Here is a 21,795-nt window from a genome sequence, read left to right as displayed (position 1 = left end):
GGTTATTCAGCATAATTGTTGTATAGTTTCATTGTAACTTCAGTTCGGTATTGGGAAGTAGTGAGTGTAGCTTCCACCAACTCTACCACCATCGTGGACTCCTTATAATTTCCTTCTTGCTTCTATTTGCCAATCTGCACCCATGCTGTTGCATAGAGGCCATGTTTCTGATTGGTTCACAGGGAACTGGACTGGGAGTTCTTGCTGCGGTTCAGCATCTGCTCCCTTGGGTCATGGATTTTGGCCTCAAATCAAACGTAATCTCTCTTTCTTTAAATTCTCAGCTAAAGGGGCCTTAGCACTGAAACAGTGGAGGAGGTGGAAGCATGCCTGGGAGCCAGCTAAAGGGAGCCTAGAAGACTTCCTTCATCATCTTCTTGATGTCATTGGACTTGGCAGCTTCCTCCAGGTAGCAGGTCAGATTTGAGATGGAGACATTGAGATTGAGGACATAGAAGGTCATACCATTGAGCTTCCCATTTAGCTCAGGTATAATCTTGCCCATGGCCTTGGCAGCAACTGTAGAACAGAGACGCTGTTCTAGACAGATCTTCGGCCATCATGCTGCAGCTTCCCAGAGGATTTGTCCACTGTCACCTGGGTGTCAGTGATGGCAAGGACTGTCTGCATAAGATCCTCCACAAGGCCAAAGTTGTCATGGATGGCCTTGGCCAGGGGGATCATGCCATTGGTGATGCAGAAAGCAATGCTGACCATCTCAAGGAAGTTGTCACACTTCTCATGGTGCACACGCATCACAAAAACTTGAGAGCATCTATAGATGGGGTGACAATGGTGACGTTTCTGCCTCTACCCTTCCAGTGAACCCCAGCCTTCTCCAAGTTTGTGGAGACACCAGTGGGCTCCACGTATACTCAGCACCAGCATCACCCCATTTAATGTTGGCAAAGTCCCGCTCCTGTAAAGATGGAGATGGGTTTTCCTTAGATGAACAGCTTCCTGTTCTCAGCATTGACTGAGCCTTTTACCCTTCCATGGGTGGAACCATACTGGATTATGTAGGCCATGTAGTTGAGGTCAATGAAAGGGTCATTGCTGGTGACAACACTGATGTTTCCAGAGCTAAAAATAGCCCTGCCCCTGGCCGGTTGTCTCAGCGGTAGAGCGTCGGCCTGGCGTGTGGGGGACCCGGGTTCGATTTCCGGCCAGGGCACATAGGAGAAGCACCCATTTGCTTCTCCACCCCCCACCCCCTTCTTCCTCTCTGTCTCTCTCTTCCCCTCCTGCAGCCAAGGCTCCATTGGAGCAAAGATGGCTTGGGCGCTGGGGATGGCTCCTTGGCCTCTGCCCCAGGCACTACAGTGGCTCTGGTCGCGGCAGAGCGACGCCCCGGAGGGGCAGAGCATCGCCCCCTGGTGGGCAGAGCATCGCCCCTGGTGGGTGTGCCGGGTGGATCCGGGTCGGGCGCATGCGGGAGTCTGTCTGACTGTCTCTCCCCGTTTCCAGCTTCAGAAAAATTCAAAAACTAAAATAAAATAAAATAAAAATAGCCCTGATGATCAAGTGCCCAATATGTCCAAATCAAATCCCTAGGACCTTAACCAGGTATAACTGGCACTGTCCAGGAGATGTGACATTCTGTGGAATGGGAGGAGCCCAGAGCCCACAATAACTTTTTGAAGGACAGATGGATTCATTCATTCATTTATTTATTCACTCATTTAATAAATGCATTTAACAGGTATTTACTGAGCATCACCCTAGCACTAGGCACACACTATAAAGAAAAACATATATAACATATGCCTTTATAGAGCTTAAAAATCTATTGCTCAGTTATTCCCATTTTGCAGATGAGGAAAGTGAGGCCCAGATAGGCGGAAGGGCTTTCCCAGAGTCCAGGGGCAGAGCCGTGATTTGCCTGGATCTGCCTAATACATGGGCAAGTGGAATTCCATGGTCTCCCTGGAAGTGACTGTCAGACAGGCAGGAACTTGAAACCTAGCTTTGCTGCTTTCCGGTAAACCACATCACCTCTCTGAGATGAGCCCCCATTTCTTCATTGTGAAGAAGGATGAGGGGCTACCGAGACTCCAAAGTCCCAAAGGGAGAGCCTCAAATGATGTCCAGACTTTTCTGTTCAGAATGAAAAGTTCAACTAGACCATCTAGTCATTGGGACCGTCCCAAGTCATTGCAAGAATTTCACCTCCAGACTTGTATAAGGACGCCGAGAGGCGGGGCTGGGCATCTCCAGCCTGGCTTCGCGCAACTGCCCTGCTTTGTTGCTTGTTAAAATTTTAGATTGAATATGGACTTGGGGTAGCATGCTGGAGAGAGGGGGAGACGATGAAGCTTCATGGGTGTGGGTGACTCAAAACCCCAAACATTTTTTTAAACTTATCAGTGATCCAGAGAAAGAAAGAGGCCAGAGGCCCAGACAGTTCAGTCTGAAGGAGGAGGCAGTGAGGCCTGAAATTCTGGCTCTGAGGGAGCAGAGGATTTGAGCCCAGAATCCTGGGGATGAAGGGATTGGGGTTTTTACACTAATGGGTCTGAGGAAGGGGGGCTTGAGGCTTGAACCCTTGGGTCTGAAAAATATGTGAGATTGGGTCCAGAATTTCTCACCTGAGAGACAGTGTCTTGCAGATAAGTGTCCTGGGCTGAGAGAAGCCAGGAGTCTAACTCCTGGTTTGTATAAGGAGGAGGCTAGGGACCCACCATTTTGGGTCTGAGACAGGAAGGGGTTGAAAGAACTGTGGGTCAGAGAGAAGGGTTCTGTGTTCCAGACTCCTGGGCTTGAGATATGAGTAGCTCAAGGATTTGATCTGGGTCTGAGAAAGGGGGGGTCTGGGTGCCCAAACTGCCAGGTCTGAAGGAGAGGTTGGGGGCCTAGACTTTTGGACCTGAGCAAAGAGGGTTTGGGAGCCTAGGATCCTGTATTTTGTGGGAGAAGGGGTCTTGGTTTCCTCTGGGAAGAATATTATTGTCTGCAGAATTTCTGCAATATGGGGGAGTTTAGTTGTGTAGTAAGTGAAACTCTAAAGAAGAGTGAGACAATGAAGAGAGGAAAGATCTGGAAGATGTTGGCCAGAAGGGACTTGAGTGAGTCTTTGGTTGGGGAAGATCCCTGAGTTGGCAGGTTTGTGGTGTGATTGCCTGGGGAGCCCAGGATACCATAAGTCTGGAGACCCTGTCTGGCTCTGTGTCACAGGGGAGTCCTCCCTCCTCTTTTCCAGAGATTGCAGAGTGGACTTGCGATCCACTAATTTGGCCCATCTTCAATGTTTCCAGTTTTTGAGAATAGGAGCCCACCAACCAGAATTTCCACCTCCATTGTTCTCTTTTATTCCAGACTCTGGGTGCTCACTTGTGGCAGGCCCTTGTTGGATTCCAGTGAGCTGTCTGTGTGCCAACCACCTCCCCATCTCCTAGTTTGTCACCTGTGAAATGCTCAGACCCACCTTTATGTCGCTTTGTGTACTTATGAAGAGAGCATTTATGTCCTCCTTCCTTTATTCCCTCTTTCCCTTCTCTCTCTTTCACTCTTTCTCATTTTATGGATGGGGAAAATGATGCTTGGCAAATGTAGAGAAATGTGCCACTGTATTGGTGGGGGGCAAGAGGCAAAGCAAGGTTTCAAAATCAATTACATTTTTCTTCCCTGTCTCTCTCTGTTAAGGTCTCCTCTCCACAACCTTAGCTCTGCAGAGGTTCCCACCATATTTTTCAGGTTATAAAAGTGCACAGGCACAGAGACAAAATTGAAAGAATGAGGCACCCGTGACTACATCCACATGCAGTTTGATTCATGCTCTTTATTCTGGCACTAATTCATTTTATATGAGGATCACATGTATATACATTTCTGTATATTTCTTTTTTTATTTAACAGCAGATAGCATAATCATTCTTGTATGATACTAACAATTCTACATAATCATTGCCCTGACCAGCTTTAGTATCCTTGTCTTTCATCAGTTTATTGTTTACATAAACGATCCTCTAATTTGGGACAGGTTCAGTGTTTCCAGTTTTTGACAGATAATGTGATGAATTCAAACCTTGCCCACATTTTGGATTTACTAGAATTACTAGGTCCAAGTGATGAAGAAGGCCCTGGATTCGCCTTGTTTAACCATTTCTTTGTAAAGCTTGTACCAGTTTGTAGTTCCAGTGTTGAAGACTGCAGGTCTCATGGTATCTTTGCCAGCACGGAGGTTTCTGTGTTTTGCTAATAGCTTTCCGCTACGTGTATTGTTTTATCACGATATGATGGATGTTTTACTCTGACTTTTTAAATGGCAAAGTCAAATGTGGCTGTTAGTCATAGATGTCTTTATTTCTGTAAGTTTCCCATTCAGAGCATAAGGCTGGAGAGATGGGAGTATGGAGAGATTAGGTATTCGCTTTTATGGTTGTACCTATCCATTTGAGATACCTGCAAACACGGGTGTAGACAGCTGGATCAAAGGGTGGTACACAAGGGAAATGTCCCGATGACACCAGGCCTTCCAGGTAGCCGTTGCACATCAGTGGACTTCCTGAGTCACCCTGGAAGGGAGACAGCAGATAAGCGTTGGCTTCAAAGAAACCAGCACTGCGGCCCCACGCTCCCCCGCAGTAATCAAGTCTTTGTCCTGCCAGACCACTGTCTTCCACCTGGACCAATGAGAAGAGACTCAATGTCTCTGTGAACTAAAGAGAGAGCTTAATGCTATCATGGAAAGGACCAACCAGGTTTTCTGAAGACATTGGCTTGAGCCTTGGCCAACCACAGGGAGGGGGCGGAGCTTTCAAGAAGTCAGAACCTCGTTTATTTTCCATCTGGGAGAGGGAGCATTAGGTCCAGGCAGTCTGATACATTCCCTTTCCCAGGCATGGGGCACAGGGTCGTTCTGGAAACCAGGGGCAGGACCAATGACCTAATTTACAGGACACAGTGCAAAATAATGACAAACCACCAGGTTTACATATACAGTATAAAGTTTAAGACAGCAAGATGAGTGCATTAAACCAAATGTGGGTGTGTTCATATTGTGCGGCTCCGTTCCCACATGGCTTGCACAATTAGGTTTAGTTTAGGTGCTAAGTGGGGACAAGGGGGACTCTCCCATTTTTTGAACATGCAGTCTTGTCCCATCACCCCTCTTTCTAACACACACTGTTTCACTGCCCCTGAAAGCTGAGAGCTCATTTTAGCAAATGTATTGGGGATACAAAGAGGCAAAGGGTAAGAGAGAGAGAGAAACAGAGGAAAAGGGAAGAGGAGGGGTACAGAGAAGCAGAAATGTTGAGCTGGAGAAAGAGGCAGAGATGGAGGAAATAAAAAAAGTGACAGAGGTGAAATCCTAAGAGAAAGAGAGAGAGAGACAGAGACAGAGACAGAGACAGAGATAGGAGGGTTACAGATGAGGAAGGGGAGACAAAGAGCAGGAGGGCCCCTTCTTGTCCCAGAACCAGGACCAGATGCAAAGCTATATAAGGAGGACATTAGTCTGGAGCACATCTCAGTGACTGCAATGAGTATTTTAATGCATACCTTAAAAATAAAATTTAATATGAAAACTATCCATGACAAATCTGATTTTTCAATTTTAGATAAACACAGGGTCAGTACCTTGCTGTGCTGGTTTATATAAGAGCCCAAGGAAAGTGTAAAATCCAGTCAACTTTGATTGCTTTTTAAAAAATTTCTTGATATATTGTTCATCATGGATTTTTTTGCATAGATTATTTATTTATTCTTAAATTCTTATTTATTAATTTTTCTTTCTTTTCTTTCTTTTTTTTTAGTGAGAGAGGAAGAAGGAAGGAGAGAGAAAAAAATACTGGTTTGTTGTTCCACTTATCTACGCATTCATTGGTTGAGTCTTGCTTGTGCCTTAACTGAGAATCCAACCTGCAACCTTGGCATATTGGGAAGATGCTCTAACCGAGATCACTGGCCAGAGTGCATGGATTATTTTTAAAAATAGAAAGTGACAGAGGACAATCTGACTTTGGGTGATGGGTATGCAACATAATTGAACGACAAGATAACCTGGACTTGTTATCTTTGAATATATGTATTCTGATTTATTTATTGATGTCGCCTCATTAAAAAAATTAAATTATTTAAAAAAATATTTCATTGGGATATGATTTATTGTGGTCACTGAGCTTTTAGTGCCCCCTTAGTGTTTGTGCTGGTAGCCAGTGCCCCACTCCCCTTCCCGTGGCCCCATCTCCCGTTTCTGTCCTTGAACTCTGTGCCTACCTGCAAGGCCACGCCAGCCCCCTGGGCTCCCACTCTGAGCTAGGCAGAGGATGGAGCCGAGAGCCAGGAGAGCGGGGCTGGGAAGATGGGGGAGGGGGAGCTCAGCAGCAGGGTCAGGTGTGCAGACTGTGAGAAGAGGAGCAGACTCACTGTGCAGATGCAGGAGAGTTTGTCCAGGGAATCAGCACACATCATGAACCTTCCTACAACAGAATCGAAGGTCTTCTTGCACTCTGGGATGGAGATACGGGTGACATTCGAGCACATGAGCTCTGATGAATTTGTTGCTGTTGGGGAAGTTAGGGGTCAGTCAGAGGATTGGTCTTGTTGACCTCTGGATGCTGAAGTAATAGAACAGAGACTTTGGATATTGAAAGGGAAAGGGCTGGGTGAGTCAATACTATGGTCAGGAAAAGGGACGTATCTCTTGGACTGCTGATTCTGAGGGAGGAGGGGGCTTGTTTCTGAACTTCTGGGTGTGAGGGTGCAGAGTACTGGGGTCAAGACTTCTGTGTTTAAGAGGGGGGTGGTGGTGGAGGCCAAGACATCTGGGTCCAAGGGAGAAGAGGTTTGAGTGTCTGGGATCTTGAGGGAGGGTGGGGCTAGGGGCCCGGGCTACTGGGTCACAGGGGTAGTAGACTTACTTGCATTCATGGAGGTGAGGCCCCACCCAGAAACAGTGCAATCTGTATCAATTTCTTGGCAGACATCAGGCAGAAGGACTATCTTCACAGTTGATGACAGTGTGGCTGGGTAGCTTAGCTTCACAAGCATGATGTCGTGTAAGTCTGTGACATTGTTATACTGGGGATGGATGAATGACTTTGTAGCCCTGATACTCTGGACATTCTCATCAAACAGAAGATCACTGCCCATTTGCACCATGTACTCCCTTAAAATACAAAAATAAAACAAAAAAGCAACATTCAGAGGGAGACACTGTGACTGAGGGGGGACAAAGACCCAGAGACAATGGGGCAAACACAGAAAAAGAGGTAGACAAAAATGCAGAGAGAGAGAGAGATGGAGTTCCCGTGGCTCCCCGGCCACGTACCTCATATAACAGTGGGCGACGGTGAGCACCCACTGCTCGTGGATCAGCACGCCGGCACACTCGAACTCACTGCCTTGAAACAGGGCCACCTGCCAGGGTTGGGAGCCTCTTGGACATGGAACTCCATTAATAATCCTTTCCCCTGTATCCTGGGCTGCATGGAGACACGGAGAAAACATGGGTGGCAGACAGGCGTCAGGGGAAGACTGAGTCCCCGCGGATGGATTCCCGGATACAGTGATGGAGAGAGAGGCAGACAGACAGGGAGGCACGGAGAAGGCAGAAACTGAGCCCAGCACACAGAGAGCTGCAGACAGAGACGGAGAGAGACGGAGGGAGCCTGCCCAGAAGCCCAGGGGAGCGTCTGGTCTGCAGGCAGCCCCAGCCAGACGCTGGTGGGAGACACACTGAGGGCAGGGGGCATCCTAGGGGGCACACGGACCCCACGGGTCAGAAGGAAGCAGGAGGAAAGGGGACACAGCAGAAGAGTCTTGTCTCCAAGGGAGAAAACTGCTGCAGGGGGAGGGTCCTGACTCAGGGACTCCTTGGAGCGCGGGGCCCTGGGGAGGGGAGGCGGGGACGCTGTGAGGCCCAGGGGCAAGGTCAGGCCCCCCAGTCTGGCCCTCACCTCCTTGTCCAGCAGATCCCAGGGCCAAGGACAGCAGTACAACCAGCAGGGGTGAGAGACTGGGACCTGCCATGTGTCCTCTCTTAGCTTCTGTGGTCTGTCACTTGCAGGAAGGGTCTCTTCCGCTGGGGCTGGAAAGAGAAAGAGTTCAGGAACCAGGAGTCTTTGTCCCCAGACCCTTTCTCCTCCCAGAACTAGTAGATCTATTCTGCACCCAGCTCTCTCCTCAGACTCAAAAATTTAGGCCGGAGACTTCCTTCCATTCAGAACAGAGGGATTAGGCTTTCTATCCCTCCCCACTTATAATTCTATATCCCAAGTTTCTTTTAAGTTAAAGACAAGAAACTACAGACCTCCAGACCCTCGTTCATAACCAACCAGAAGTTTCAGCCCCTACTGCTTTCCTCTGAGGAGCAAGAGTCGGCTGTCCGTACAAATGCACCAACCCCGCCACAAATAGGACTTCTTCTCACCTCCAGTGGGTCTGATCTGATTAGGGCTTCAGTGAAGATCGCGATTCAACCGTGTCCAGCTCTGTGCAGGGTGTCCCTCTTATAGCTCACCCACTCCACCTCAACCCACAGGGTCATGGAGTGCAGGTGCCCCCAGCTCTGGGCGCCCTTACCTGCATTTCTCTTATCTGGAACCCCTGGGGCAGCCAATGCCACAGGCCCGCACTCTCTGCACCCTCACTTCTGATCACCAGATCAGGGTGGTGCCTAGGGGGTTTGGCCCCAACAGCTTCTAATTCCATCATTCCTGGGGCAGCTATCAGTGGAAGGAGCAGGTGCTGGCGCTGAGGGGCAGGACAGGAGTCAAGGACCTGCTGAGCTCAGGAATTGTCTGAGTGTTGCGTATTCTACTGTGGGCAGTATTCTTGCCCTCAGCCCTCCTCACGTGTGGTCTAGTTCCTACACCTCAACACTGAGCAACCTGTGGAAGCTTTTCAGGCCGAATCCCAGACGCATCCTGCAGCCTGAACCCAACCCCAACCCTAATATATGGGTATGAATCAAAAAAGAGGGTTTCCTATTTCCACCACTAAATGCTTACTGTTTCACTTAGTCTGTGTCTCATACGAAACATTATTTAATGTAATCTTTCACTCACTCTACAGAACATCTTGAACAATTGTTCCTCTTAGTACATTGAGATTATTTCTCCTTCCTTTATATTTTTGTATCATATTCTAAGCTACAGAGAGAGGAACAGACAGACTGAAAGGGAGAGAAATGAGAAGCATCAATTCTTTGTTGCGGTACCTTAGTTTCTCAGTGATTGCTTTCTCATATGTGCCTTGACCGGGGGGCTACAGCAGAGCATGTGACCCCTTGCTCAAGCCAGCGACCTCAGGTTTAAGCTGGTGAGCCTTGCTTAAACCAGATGAGCCCGCGCTCAAACTGGCGACCTCGGGATTTCGAACCTGGGTCCTCCGTGTCTCAGTTTGACACTCTGTCCACTGCTCCACCGCCTGGTCAGGCTAAGCTGCAGATTTACGGGATCTGTTTCATATTGAAGTACCTTGGAATCACTTTCAATGTAGTAATTGTGAAATGGGTTTCTTCATAGAATCATCTTGACTCATTATATTCTTCCCAATAGTAGTCACTGAGCACTTACTCTGAGCCAGAATCGACTCTGGCCTCTGAAGACACAGCATCAACCAATCAGCATAGATTCTTGTACAGAGGCTCTCTCTCCAGAGGGTGGAGACCATGAGTAAAAAAAATTTAAACTTCAAATTTGTAGTTTTTTACTTGGCAGTAAGTGCTGTGGAGAAAAGTAGGACCAGAAGGAGGCATATGTAATTACTGGTTCCTTTTTCTCTCAGGGACCCCTGCGGTTATAATATTAGGATCATTGGTGGGAAAGACTTTATGTGAAGAGGACATTGAACATAATCTTTTTTTTTCTTCAAGTGACAGGAGGGTAGATAGTGAGGCAGACTCCCAGCAAGTACCCTGACCGGGATCCACCTGACAACCCCATCTGGGGCTGATGCTTGCAACTGAGATATTTTTAGCACATGATGATGACATGCTTGGACCAACTGAGCTATCCTCAGCACCCTGGGCCAATGCTCAAACCAATGGAGCCACTGGCTGCAGGAGGAGAAGAGGAAGAAAAGGGGAAGAGGGAGGGGAAGGTTAGCAAATGGTCACCTCTCCTTTGTGCCCTACTGGGAATCGAACTTGGGATGTCTATATGCCAGGCCAATGTTTTATCCACTGGACCAGCCAGCCAGGGCCTGAACATTATTTTGAAGGAGGTGGTGGATGGATTCATGTAGCAACTTGATCCAGTGAGTTCCAGGCACAGTGAACAGACAGATGAGCAGGGAAGGGGTGATCTAGAATGTTCCAGCAGGGAAGACTTTCTGACTGAGTGAGCCAAAGGGAGGAGGGCAGGCAATGAGAGCAGAGACATCACAGGATTCAGATGACACAGGAATTGAGGAAAAGGTACAAGTATGACATTTACTTTGAGTAACACAGGAACCATTATCAGATTATTACTAGACGGCCAATTTTTAATAGTGGATTTGACCTCCATTTTTATATTAGAAACCAACATATGTTTTATTTCTTAGTCTGAGCCCATTTTTTATCTCAATTCTGACCTCTAATCCAATTGTTTTATCTCTCATAATTTGACCCATAATAGACATTGTTGCCTACCCAGGCATTCACTCTCTCTGCCATTTATTGGAAACTTCATTTAATTTGGATAACCTGCTGTCCTCATTGTGATCACACATAAGCTTTACTGCACCATGCATGGGAGCCCATCAGCTTTTCGGGGATTGCTTTAGAAATAAATGGACATGTGATGCAGTTCTGGTCAATGAAGAATGAGGAGAAGACCACTGGGTTACTCCTGGGAAAACTGTTTTCTTCTTCTTTTTTTTTACAAACTATTTTTATTTTTCCATTACAGTTGATATACATTTTATATTAGTTTCAGATATATGCCCCATGTGACTAGTCATCACATAATTTACTATGATTATACCAATAAATCTTGCACCCATCTGACACTGTACATAGTTATTAGAATACTATTGACAATATTCCCTATGGTATACTTTACATCCCCATGATAATTCTGTAACAACCTTTTTGTATTTCTTAATCCCTTTACCTCATTCACTCATTCTCCCAACACACCTCCCATCTGGCAACTGTCAAAATATTCTCTTTCTCTATGAAGTCTGTTTCTGCTCTGCTTGTTCATTTATTTTTATTTTTAGATTCAATTGTTGATAGATAATGTATTTATTGCCATTTTATTGTTCATATTTTTAAAATCTTTTTTTTTCTTTGTCTTAAAGTAGACACCTTTATTATTCAATATAATATTGGTTTGGTGGTAATGAATTCCTTCAGCTTTTTTTTTGGTCTGGGAAGCTCTTTATATGTCCTTTGATCCTAAATGATAGCTTTGCTGGGTAGAGTAATCTTGGTTGTAGGTCTTTGATTTTGATCACTGAATATTTCTTGCTGCTCCCTTCTGGTCTGCAAAGTTTCTGCTGAGAAGTCAGCTGACAGTTTTATAGGAGCTCCCTTGTAGATAACTAGCTGTTTTTCTCTTGCTGCTTTTAAGAGTCTTTGTTTTTAATCTTTTGCACTTTAATTATGATGGGCCTTGGTGTGAGCCACTTTGGGTTCATCTTGTTTGGGATTCCCTGAACTTTCTGGACTTGTATATCTATTTCTCTCACCAGGTTAGGGAAGTTTTTGTCATTATTTTTCAAATAGGTTTTCAATTTATGAAAACCTCTTCTCCTTATGACAACCCCATGATGCAAATGTTGGTATGCTTGAAGTTGTCCCAGAGGCTCCTTACACTATCTTCGTTTTTTTTTCTTTTTTTTTTTCCTTCCTCAATTTTTTTTCTTTTTGATTTTTTTTTTCTGTTCTGATTGGGTGTTTTATGTTTCCGTATATTCTAAATTGCTGATTTGATTTTCAGTGTCATCTACTCTACTGTTGATTCCCTGTAAATTATTCTTTATTTCAGCTAGTGTAGCCTTCATTTCTGACTGGTTCTTTTTTATGGTTTCTATGTTCTTTCTAATGCTGTTGAAGCTTTTACTGGGCTCTTTGAGCATCATTATCACCACTGTTTTGAACTACATATCTTGTAGATTGCTTGCCTCTATTTTCATTTAGTTCTTTTTTCTGGAGATTTCTCCCGTTCTTTCATTTGGGACTTGTTTCTTTAGGCTATTTCACTGTGTTTGTTTCTATGTATTAGGTAGAGATGCTACATCTCCCTGACTTGGTAGAGAGGCCATGTGCAGTAGGGCCCACAGGTACAGCTGCCCTAGGCACCGAAGCTGGGCACCACAAGTATGCCCTGTGTAGGTTGTGTACACTCTCCTCTTGCAGTTGAGCCTTGATTGCTGTTGGCGTCACTAGGAGGGATTGACCCCCAGACCAATTGGCTGTGAGGACCAGCTGTGACTACAGAGGAGGAGATGCTGTGCAGGAGTCACACCAGTGGAGCAGGACTTGCTTTAGTGGGGCTTTGGTACTCACCAAGTCCACCTCTTGAGTGTGTTGCTCACAAAAGTGGTAGGATTATAATTTGGTGTGGTCTGATGCTGTCCACTGGGTGCACTAGCTCTAGGTCCTCCTGGAAGGTGCAAGGTCAACCACCACTGGTGCCCTGCTTAGGCACACCTGGCATGAGCTACATATTGATCTTCAGGTGGCTGCTATTTGTGCTGGGGTTGGAAGTGCCCAGGAGAGGCCAAAATGTGAACCAAAGTGGCTGCCACCAGTGCCAAGCCTGAGGCCACATAGCAAGAGATACTGGGTATGCAGGGGCCAGATGCTGCTTGTTTGAGATTTTAAGAGAGTCGGAAGTATGAGACAAGAGAGGCCAGTTGTATAAAAAAGCCACTGGAAATGGCATGGATGGGCCTACAAGTTGGGTGGGACAAGGTCCAAGGGAGTCACCAGGATGGGGAGAACAGTGTGAGCCAGGTTGATGGAGACTCAGATATGTCACCCACCTATTGGCTCTGTGAGAAGGGTGTCACAAAAGGATTAACGGCCTCTGCCAGCACTTTAGTCTTAGAGAAAGCTATCCCCTCAGCTCTTGCACTGATACCTGACAATTCAGTTCCTCCCCATATGTCCTTGGTGCCCTTTGAGCCGCTTCACTAGTGCTGGAGCTCTGAAGGAGTGAGTCTGAGTATGTCGATGTGTGAGTTCTTTAAGAAGATCACCTGGAACTCTAACAGCCCTGCCTCTGACTCAGCCACCATCTCTGCTGGTTTTTACAGCCAGAACCCAGCACTGGCACCCTGGGCTAGGGGCCCTGATGTGGGGCTGGGACCTTTGCTCCTCACGGGGTGGGGAGGTTCTTCGCAGCCGAGATATAACTCTCAATCTTTTAAAATTTTGATGGGTTGATTGATTGATTTGAAAGAGAGAGAGAGAAATTGATTTGTTGCTCCACTTAGTTGTGCATTCATTAGTTGATTTTTTTCTGTGCTCTGACTAGGGATCAAACGTTGGCGTATGGGGACAACAGTTTAACCAACTCAGCTGAGTGACCAGGGTCATGTATCTCTTCATTTTGAACTGCCAAACTTGCTTCCCCTTCCTATCGGTTTCAATGTGGCTTCTTCATATCGTTAGTTGTAGGATTTCCATTCAGCTAGATTTCAGGCAGTTCTGAATCATGGTTGTTTTGTAGTTAAGTTGTAATTTTGATGTGGTTGTGACAGGACTCAAGTACCACGTTTACCTATGCCACCATCTTGACTAGAAGTCAAACACTGTTATCTCATAATATTTCACAAATTTCTATACATAGTATGTATTTGTAACAAACATATCTATACTAAACATTACCTAATGTAAATGTTTATTCACTCTAAAAATATTTTTAAAAAATTTTCCTCAACACATTCAAATTATATATTCTTTATTTATACTGTTACATAATATTCTATACTACACTATTATTCTGATTTATGTGATCAGTTTCACAGAGAAGTACATTTGGATAGTTTTTATTATAATAATGTTGGGATGAATTTCTTTGAATATTAATCTTTGCTCAGCGTCTTCATTCAAGAAGTATCCACTCATTTACTCAATGCCAAAAACAATTCTGCTCTCTGAGGACACAGGATCAAGAAAACATCAAACATTCATTCCTAGAGGCTGTACTTCTTATGGGTGGAGACCTTGAGTAAAAAAGAAAAAATGTTAAATATACAAAGTTTGTTAGGTAGCAGCAGTTAGCCCCAAGGAGAAAAATAAGAGCAGAAGTAGGGACAGGGAATTACCGGTTCCTTTCCTTCTCAGGATCTTCTGGGGTTATAGTATTAGAAAAGATGGCTGGAAATATATCTTGTATATCTTCATGATCACACCTGAGAACTGGCACCTGCCCCTCCTGACAGCTGTGCCTTGCCCTGGGGGATCTTGGACACTGATCCTGGAATCTTCTGATTTATCACCTTAGATTTGAAGACCGGTTTTATTCTACCTTACTGGATTCACTTTTTCCTTCAACTTCTTGGGAAACTTTGAACTTATCTATTTTGGTGTACCTGCCAAGTATACTTCTCTAAGCCCTTCCACCCACTTGGTTGCATGCGTGAACCAGGCAAAGCTAACAAGAGCATCACTCCTTTCCTAGAAATACTGATTGCTTCAAGAGTGGGGGATTCCGTTCAAGCTGGACCCATTGGAGATCTTTCCTGGGACTAATATCAAGATGCCAAGAGAGAGGAGGTCTTGCTTTTTGCTGGGTTTGCTTAATTGGGTCTATCTGTAGCAGCTATTTTTCCTCCCCAGTTTACAGTGGCTAGAAAGAGGTACATAAGAGAAGGACAGACATAAGAGGTGAACACCTGAGAAATATGGGAGAAACAGAGGCAGACAGAGGTGAGCAGAGCAAGAGAGCAAGAGTGTGCCAGAGGGACAAAAAGAGAACTGATTGGCCTGACTTACCATTTCAACAATGGGACTCCTGTATCCACGTCACTTCATCTGTCATCTTGAGGCAGGTCCACAGCCTTCTTAGCCACCTGAGTGAACCAGTCCTCTCTTATGCATCAGCCAGTTTGAACTGAGGCTCTGACACTTGTACCCAAAGTCTCCCTGAATCGGCTGAAAGAAGCTCCCTGTCTATGTGGGTCCTTCCAGGTTTTGTCCATGTTTTGTCCTCTGGTCCTCTGCCACACTCCACAGTCTATGATTTTATGCCTGAATTTTTGGGTGATCTTGGAAAAACCCCTTCACTGCCTTGACTTCAACCATCCACCTACTTAACACCAGAAACCAATCTTCCAGTCCTTTCTGGTTTATGTTCCACTGGGGACATTTCAATATTACATAAATGTTGAATGATATGAAAGAATATTTCTTAGCTCTATAAGGCATGATGATGTAAGTTCATTATGTTTTAAAATTTTTGTCTTTTAGAGCAGAAGATTGTTAACTTTTCCTATAGAGAGCCAGATAGTATATATTTTAGTTTTTGAGAACTAAGAGACAAAATCAAGGATATTATTAAGATACTTACATACCAAGGGAGAAAATAAGTTTCCACACATTTTTAATTGACATTATTTAACATATAATAACTATTTACTACACATTATTTTGTCATACGGTTTTATATTTAGCCTGTTTTAGTCTGTTTCAGCAAACATGATGAAATATTTAAGAAGGAAATGATAGCCAAATTTTTTTCAAAATATTCCAGCATTAAAGAAGACTGTAGGAGTGTGAGTGAAACAAGAACCCATTTTGCATTGTTCATTGTTAAGACTGGTGGTGGCAGATGAGGGTTCATTATGCTATCTTCTCTATTTTATATAGGTTTGAAATTTTCCAACATAAGCATTGTTATAATTCTTTAGGCTGAGATGACCCTGAGATAGTCCTTTCAGACACACATCCCTTGCACCAGGGATTTAGTGTCAGGCATGAAAGACTTCCTCTGGATTTCTGGCATTAGTGGATTTCCATGGAGGGTGAGGAGGGCTGATGCATTCAAGGCATCTCACACATCCACAGCTCCATCCACAGGACTCACAGAACATGATTGAATAGGATTGGTCACCTGACCAGAATTCAGTCACACCATTGGTTATTCAGTGACCTGTGATGTGGCTGAAGAAGAAAAGGTAAGCTGAATCAATTAGATTTTCTTTCATGAAAATGTGCTCTGAGCAATTCTGGGAGAGTGGAGCAGGTGGTGGTTGAAGGTGACGTTGAAAGGTTGTGAATAGAGAGAGACATGGGGAGCATGGAGAAGCAGACACTGAAAATGCAGAAGCAGTCGAGATAGGAGTTATAGCATTGAATAGACAAATTTGATAGTTGTTAGCAAGAAAGCCATGGACCATACTGGAAGAGCCAGGAGATAGACCTAGAGGGGAGCCAGTCTGCATCTTGTATGTTGTATTTTTTTTTTTTTTTTGCTATCCTCACAAAACTACCCAATTCACACTCATCTTTTTCAATGACTGTCCCAAATTTCCTCTTCTTCGCACTTCAGTTTGGACAACCCCAATAACGTCCCTCACTTCCCTCTACCACAGCAGTTATCTCCTGAGAACTCTAAGCTGTGAGAAGGTTGTTTTCTCCCGAAAGGAAAAAATTGGTGTCTCAGACTTCTGGGGGCTGTCAACGTCTTTTCACACAGGTGGTGGTTTTATGGGTGTTCATGAGTGTATATTTAAGCTTTTTATATATATCCTGCACCCTACTGTGCATATCTCAAAATTTTAGCAATGGGGGAAGTAGAGTTCCCTCCATCATGAATAAAAATACTTGAGCTGCTCAGGAAGAGGAAACATAAATCCTTTAAGTCTGTCTTTCACAGGACAGTGCACTGGATGTTAGAAAACACTTACATGTCTTCTGTCCTTTGAAATTAACTTCCCCTTTCTCTAAATTCTTCCAGGAGAAGGGGGTCCCTTCAGGTAGTGGTAATGGCTAGAGTGGCCATGGGGGTCCTGGTCTCTCTAGACCTCCTGCCAAGCCTCCCATCAGGGGCACAGATTCTGTCCCCCCACTCCTCCCAGCAGGGACAAAGCAAGACAAGCAAAGAGCCAGGCAATGGTTTTAGCTTTATTTGGGGGGGGATCCAAAGCTTGTCCTGGGCTCAGCTCCTGCTGCCTATGGTCTTCTTGATCCAGTCCAGGTAGTGGCAGAGGTTGGTGTAGACACCAGGTTTCTTAGGCTGCCCACAGGGGTCTGATCCCCAGGATGTGATACCTTGGAGAACACCATCACACACCAGTGGGCCCCCGGAATCACCCTGGAGGATGTAGGGGTAGAGTTTCACTTCAGATGCCCAGCTGTACCCAGCATGTAGTACCAGCTCGGTACCATGATTGGTCCCCTCTAGCCATTGGGGATAAGAGTATTGTCCCCTGGTTCCAACTGCTGGTTTGGTGAGAGAGAGATTGAAAGAGACGTGGGGCCTTTCATGTAGGAGGGAACAGACAAATCTAAGGATGGGGAGAGAAATTCTGACCAATAGGAAAGAGAATGCTCTGGAAGGTCCAACCTAGAGAGAAGACAGTGGGGACTGAGCTGATGTGTTCTGCATTCCTGACTTGAGGTGAACAGATCATTGACTCCAGTCACCAAACAGGAGATAGGGACAGGGATCTTTAAAACACACACACACACACACACACACACACACACACACACACACACACCAACTGCAAGTCTTTGTGGGAAGACACCATTGTTTCTATGAACCCCCCTCATTTAGTCTTCAAGACAGCTTTTGGAAAGAGGGATGTAGTCATTCATTCCATCATCCAGAGAAATCAATGTTAAGACAACATCATTCAGAAAATGACTATGTTTCTGGTCACTGGAGAAGAAGACATTGGAGCATTGTCTTAAGGTCCAATCATTGTCAAGGGAAGGGAATAAAGCCAGGGAGAACTTCAGGACTGAAGGTCAGCCAATGGGAAAGAGTGTTAAATCAGTGGATAATTGTAGGATTTGTCATCTTGGGGATGGGAGTCAATGAAGGAGCACTGAAGTCCATAAAACCATTTCCTGGACAACAAGGAAGAGAGAATTGTTCCCCTGAAACCAATCATAGGAGCAGGCAGCTGTGCTAGGGAACCCAGTCAGGTGCCAGAAAGAAGTGGTTGACTAACTGGTCAATGACAGAGTCAGCACAAGTGTCAGGAACTAACACTCAGAAAAGAGAGCAGAAGGCTGTGTGCCCTCCAGCCTCAGACTCTCCATCATGGACTCTCCTCTCACCCCCTTTAACTGCCCCCACCCTGTGAACTGAACATCACTCAGCAGATGGGGATTCCCAAGAAAATGGCAGCAGCTATCTGCACAGAGATTGTGGCCTCCTCTGAATCTTCTTCCCACTTTGTAGAGAAGGGAATGACCTCTTCTGGGTTCTATCTCTTTGGGGTCACCAGCTGCCACGACTCCAGCCTCTACAACGGTAAAAGAGGAGGGAAGAAAAAGGTTTCTGATTGGTTAATTCAGAAGTAATTTCCATTGGTTAATTAGGAAGTCACTCATCTGGCATAAATAAGCTCCTCTGCTGTCACCTGCCCAGACCATACCCTCTGTGACTTGCCCAAGATAGATATCTTCATATCTCAGTCGGGGAAAGATTTCCACTTCTGCACAGATGAGGGTGTCAGGAAAATTCTCTGAGGAGGTAGAGATTGTTAGTTACATGAGAGAACAACGTTTTCCTTCCATCCTTGTCTGGATCGAACATTTATTCTGTGAATCCACAGATGCCCAGGAAAGTTTCTGAACATTTCAGGCCTCACTACTTTGCACCACATTAAACAAATCCATGGCTCCTGCTGTTTCCTTTTTCCACCCAGAGTGTGACCAGTGGACTCTACTGTTTGATTTTTGCTCAGTCATTCTCAAATTAAGAATTGAGAGTGGGCTCTGTCCAGATAGTTGGGTTGGGTAGAGCATCATCCTGATACACAAAGGTTGCAGGTTCGATCTCTGGTCAGGGCACAGACAAAAACACATTGATGTCTCCCTCTCAGTCTCTTTCTCTATCTTTCTCTCCCTCATCCTCTCTCAAATCAATCAATAAAAAAATAAATCAGGGGAATGGGGGACTTGGAGGTGCCCCCTTGGGGACACCTCTGTCCCACTTTTTCCAGTTTTCCTATTCCCAGACCACCAGGATCTCAATCTCAGCTACATCCTACTTCTTCCAAATGTCACCTTCTCCTAGAAGTCTTCTCTGACCATTTTAATTAAAACACCATCCCTTCTTTATTCCCTATCTTCCTACCATCCACGATATTTCACTGTAGCCCTTAACTCTACCTCCTCTTTTGTGTTATATGTATTTGCTTATTTTTTATTCCCCCCTCCCACTGCCAGCATGCATTCCATAAGGATCAGGATCCATATACAGCTTGGCACTTAGGGCCTGTCAGGTCCTCACAAGTAAGTGTTGAGTTAATGACTGATACTCATTCTTTAATTATTAATTAATGAGTGAAATTCATCTTTCTTGTTAGCCTTTGACAATGGACTTGATGGGAAAATGTCTATCTGGCACTTTGATGTGTCAGAATTTCTCTTATGTGTACCATCTCATTTAGTCTTCATGACAGCTTTTGAAAAGAGGGATGTATTCACTCATTCCATCATTCACTCATCCACATAATCATTCAATAACTATGTATTTATTGAGCACCACCCTGAGCACTAGGAATACACAGTGAAAAAAATAGATGCAACACAAGCCCTTATAGAACTTATTGTAAAAATCTATTGGTTAGTTAACCCCATTTTGCAGATGAGGAAAGTGAGTTCAAGAGTCAGGAAGGGACTTGTCTGAGAAAAATGGACAGAGCCACGGTTCACACAAATCTTCCTGGTTCCTGAGCAGGCGGGTTTTCCCATAATCTCATTTTCTTCCTAGAAATGAGAGTCAGATAGGCAGAGACGTGAATCCCGGCTCTGCGACTTCTTGGTGAATCTCAGTGCCTCTCTGAGATGAACCCCAATTTCCTCACTGTGCAGCACAAGTTGGGGCTACATGGACTCCAAGTCCCAAAGGGAGCAACTCTGTGAGAGTCCAGAGTTTTTGGTCCAAGATGATGATGGAGCTGGGAATCTAGACAATGGGTCCCGAGACAGGAAGGGCTTGGACTTTGAATTTTGCCAATGACTTGTAGTCCACTGGCCAACCAGCTCCTCCTCTCCCTGATGCTACCCTGGGGCCTGGTAACAGTGCTTGAGCCTGAACTAATGTAGTTCTGGCCATCTCGAGGGCAGTGATCTGTCAGGTTGATGGGCTTCACTTTGGGCCCTAGGGATGCTGGACTACGTAGTCGAACGAGCATCAGATCATGGTTGTTGTCTCCACTGCTGTAGCTGTAGCAGGGGTGTGGGATGGACTGAGCCACAGCCTTTTCTTGCTCTGGCCCATTCTTATTCTGCAGGCTGTAATCTCCTAAGCGTACTGTGTACCTCCTGTAATGAGGGGGTTATTCTGAGATCCAGCCCCATCATTACAGCCTCCTCATTCCAGAGCCCAAGACCCGGCCCCTCCCCCCTTAGTCCCAGGAGTCTAAGCCTTTCACCCCCTCCTCTCTCAGGCCTCCTCTCTTAGAGGCCTGCCACCAAGCTCTCTCTTTCCTGAGGTTAGTTCCCAGTACCCCCTACCCCAAACCCAGCCCACCTCCGCCCCAGGCATCCACTCACGGTTTTTTACAGTGGGCTGCTGTGAGGACCCAGTTTCCATCTACGAGGACACCCCCACATAGGAGCTGGACACCCTGGAACAAGGCCGACTGCCAAGGCTACGAATGGGGCTTGCACGGCTGGCTCCCCAACACTTTGGTCTCCTCTGCCCTCCAGTGTCCTGCAGCAAGAAGGAGAGGGTTGGATCCCCACTTCTGGGGCAGTTTAGGGGGGGTTGGATGGCAGCAAAACCACAGTATGTTCAAAAGGACACACCTCCAGTTGTCTGTTTGCCTCCTCATGTGTCCAAACATTGTCACATGAAGGGCTCCCGGTTTGCACACGCAGTCGCAAGGATATACACGTACACTCATTGAAGGCTAAAAGTGATCAATCAGAGCCACACACCCAAGCATGCTACCACATGCCTTCACATGCATCCATATGTTCCTACACTCCTGTGTGTATGTGCACCCCTCAGCCAGCAGCCTGCAGGCTTGGTACACTCATGCAAATTAGCAGCACAATCTGACACACTCCTACCTACGCCTACCAGTGCCATGCCCCTTTCTGCCTTCTCACCTGCACAGGCTTCCAGCAGCAAGAGCAGGAACACCCAGGTCCACATGGCAGCAGCCAGTAGGCGTCCCATGCTGGGGCCTGGGGGAGGGAGAGCAGGGGCTGAGAGTAGAGGATGGAGGAACCTGAAATCCTATTTGGCTCTAAGGGATGGGGAGGGAGTAGAGCATCCAGAGCTGTTCTTCTGGGTCCTGCGGGAGGCAGGGGCTGACACCTGGATTCTTGGGTCTGAGGAGAGAGGGTGCTGCTGGTCTAGGTTTTTATGTGCCCGGAAAAGGGAGGTAGTAGCCTAGACTCCTGAATCTCGGGGAAGAGGAGGCTGGGGCTCAGATTCCCGGGTCTTGAAGAAGGAACGGATCTGAGGTTAATGCCATGGGTCTGAAGGAGGAGGGGTCTGGGGTGCAGATGTCAGCGTGGGAGACTTGACAGAGTCCAGGGGGCGGGGTCACCTACTGATTCGTCCCCTGTGGAAGAGGTCCCAGTACTTCATCTCTCTGACAGGTCCGGAAATCTGGAGCCTTTTAACTGGGAATCCCCGCCTCCTGCTCCGCCTCCTCCTGCGCTGGAGCTGGCAGAGCGTCCCTGGGCTTGAGTGAGTAGGGACTGAGGGGCGGAAG

General features: G+C 46.0%; 1 protein-coding gene across 1 annotated transcript; it reads right to left on the bottom strand.

Annotated features, from left to right (window-relative positions):
- Window positions 1–540: 540 nt before the first annotated feature.
- Window positions 541–21,764, bottom strand: LOC136330177 (uncharacterized). Its single transcript, XM_066266673.1, is given in 12 exon segments — window positions 541–775; window positions 4,402–4,514; window positions 6,220–6,258; window positions 6,370–6,520; window positions 6,878–7,111; window positions 7,274–7,427; window positions 7,902–7,998; window positions 8,527–8,596; window positions 19,901–20,389; window positions 20,621–20,780; window positions 21,182–21,259; window positions 21,632–21,764. Coding segments are annotated over 12 exon segments (1,857 nt in total). The 5' UTR covers window positions 21,669–21,764.
- Between the last annotated feature and the right edge of the window lie 31 nt (window positions 21,765–21,795).

This window comes from Saccopteryx bilineata, chromosome 3, assembly GCF_036850765.1.
Source record: "Saccopteryx bilineata isolate mSacBil1 chromosome 3, mSacBil1_pri_phased_curated, whole genome shotgun sequence".
NCBI classification, from domain to species: domain Eukaryota; kingdom Metazoa; phylum Chordata; class Mammalia; order Chiroptera; family Emballonuridae; genus Saccopteryx; species Saccopteryx bilineata.
The sequence above is the reverse complement of the archived record's forward strand: the minus strand, read 5'-3'. Positions and strand labels throughout refer to the sequence as shown.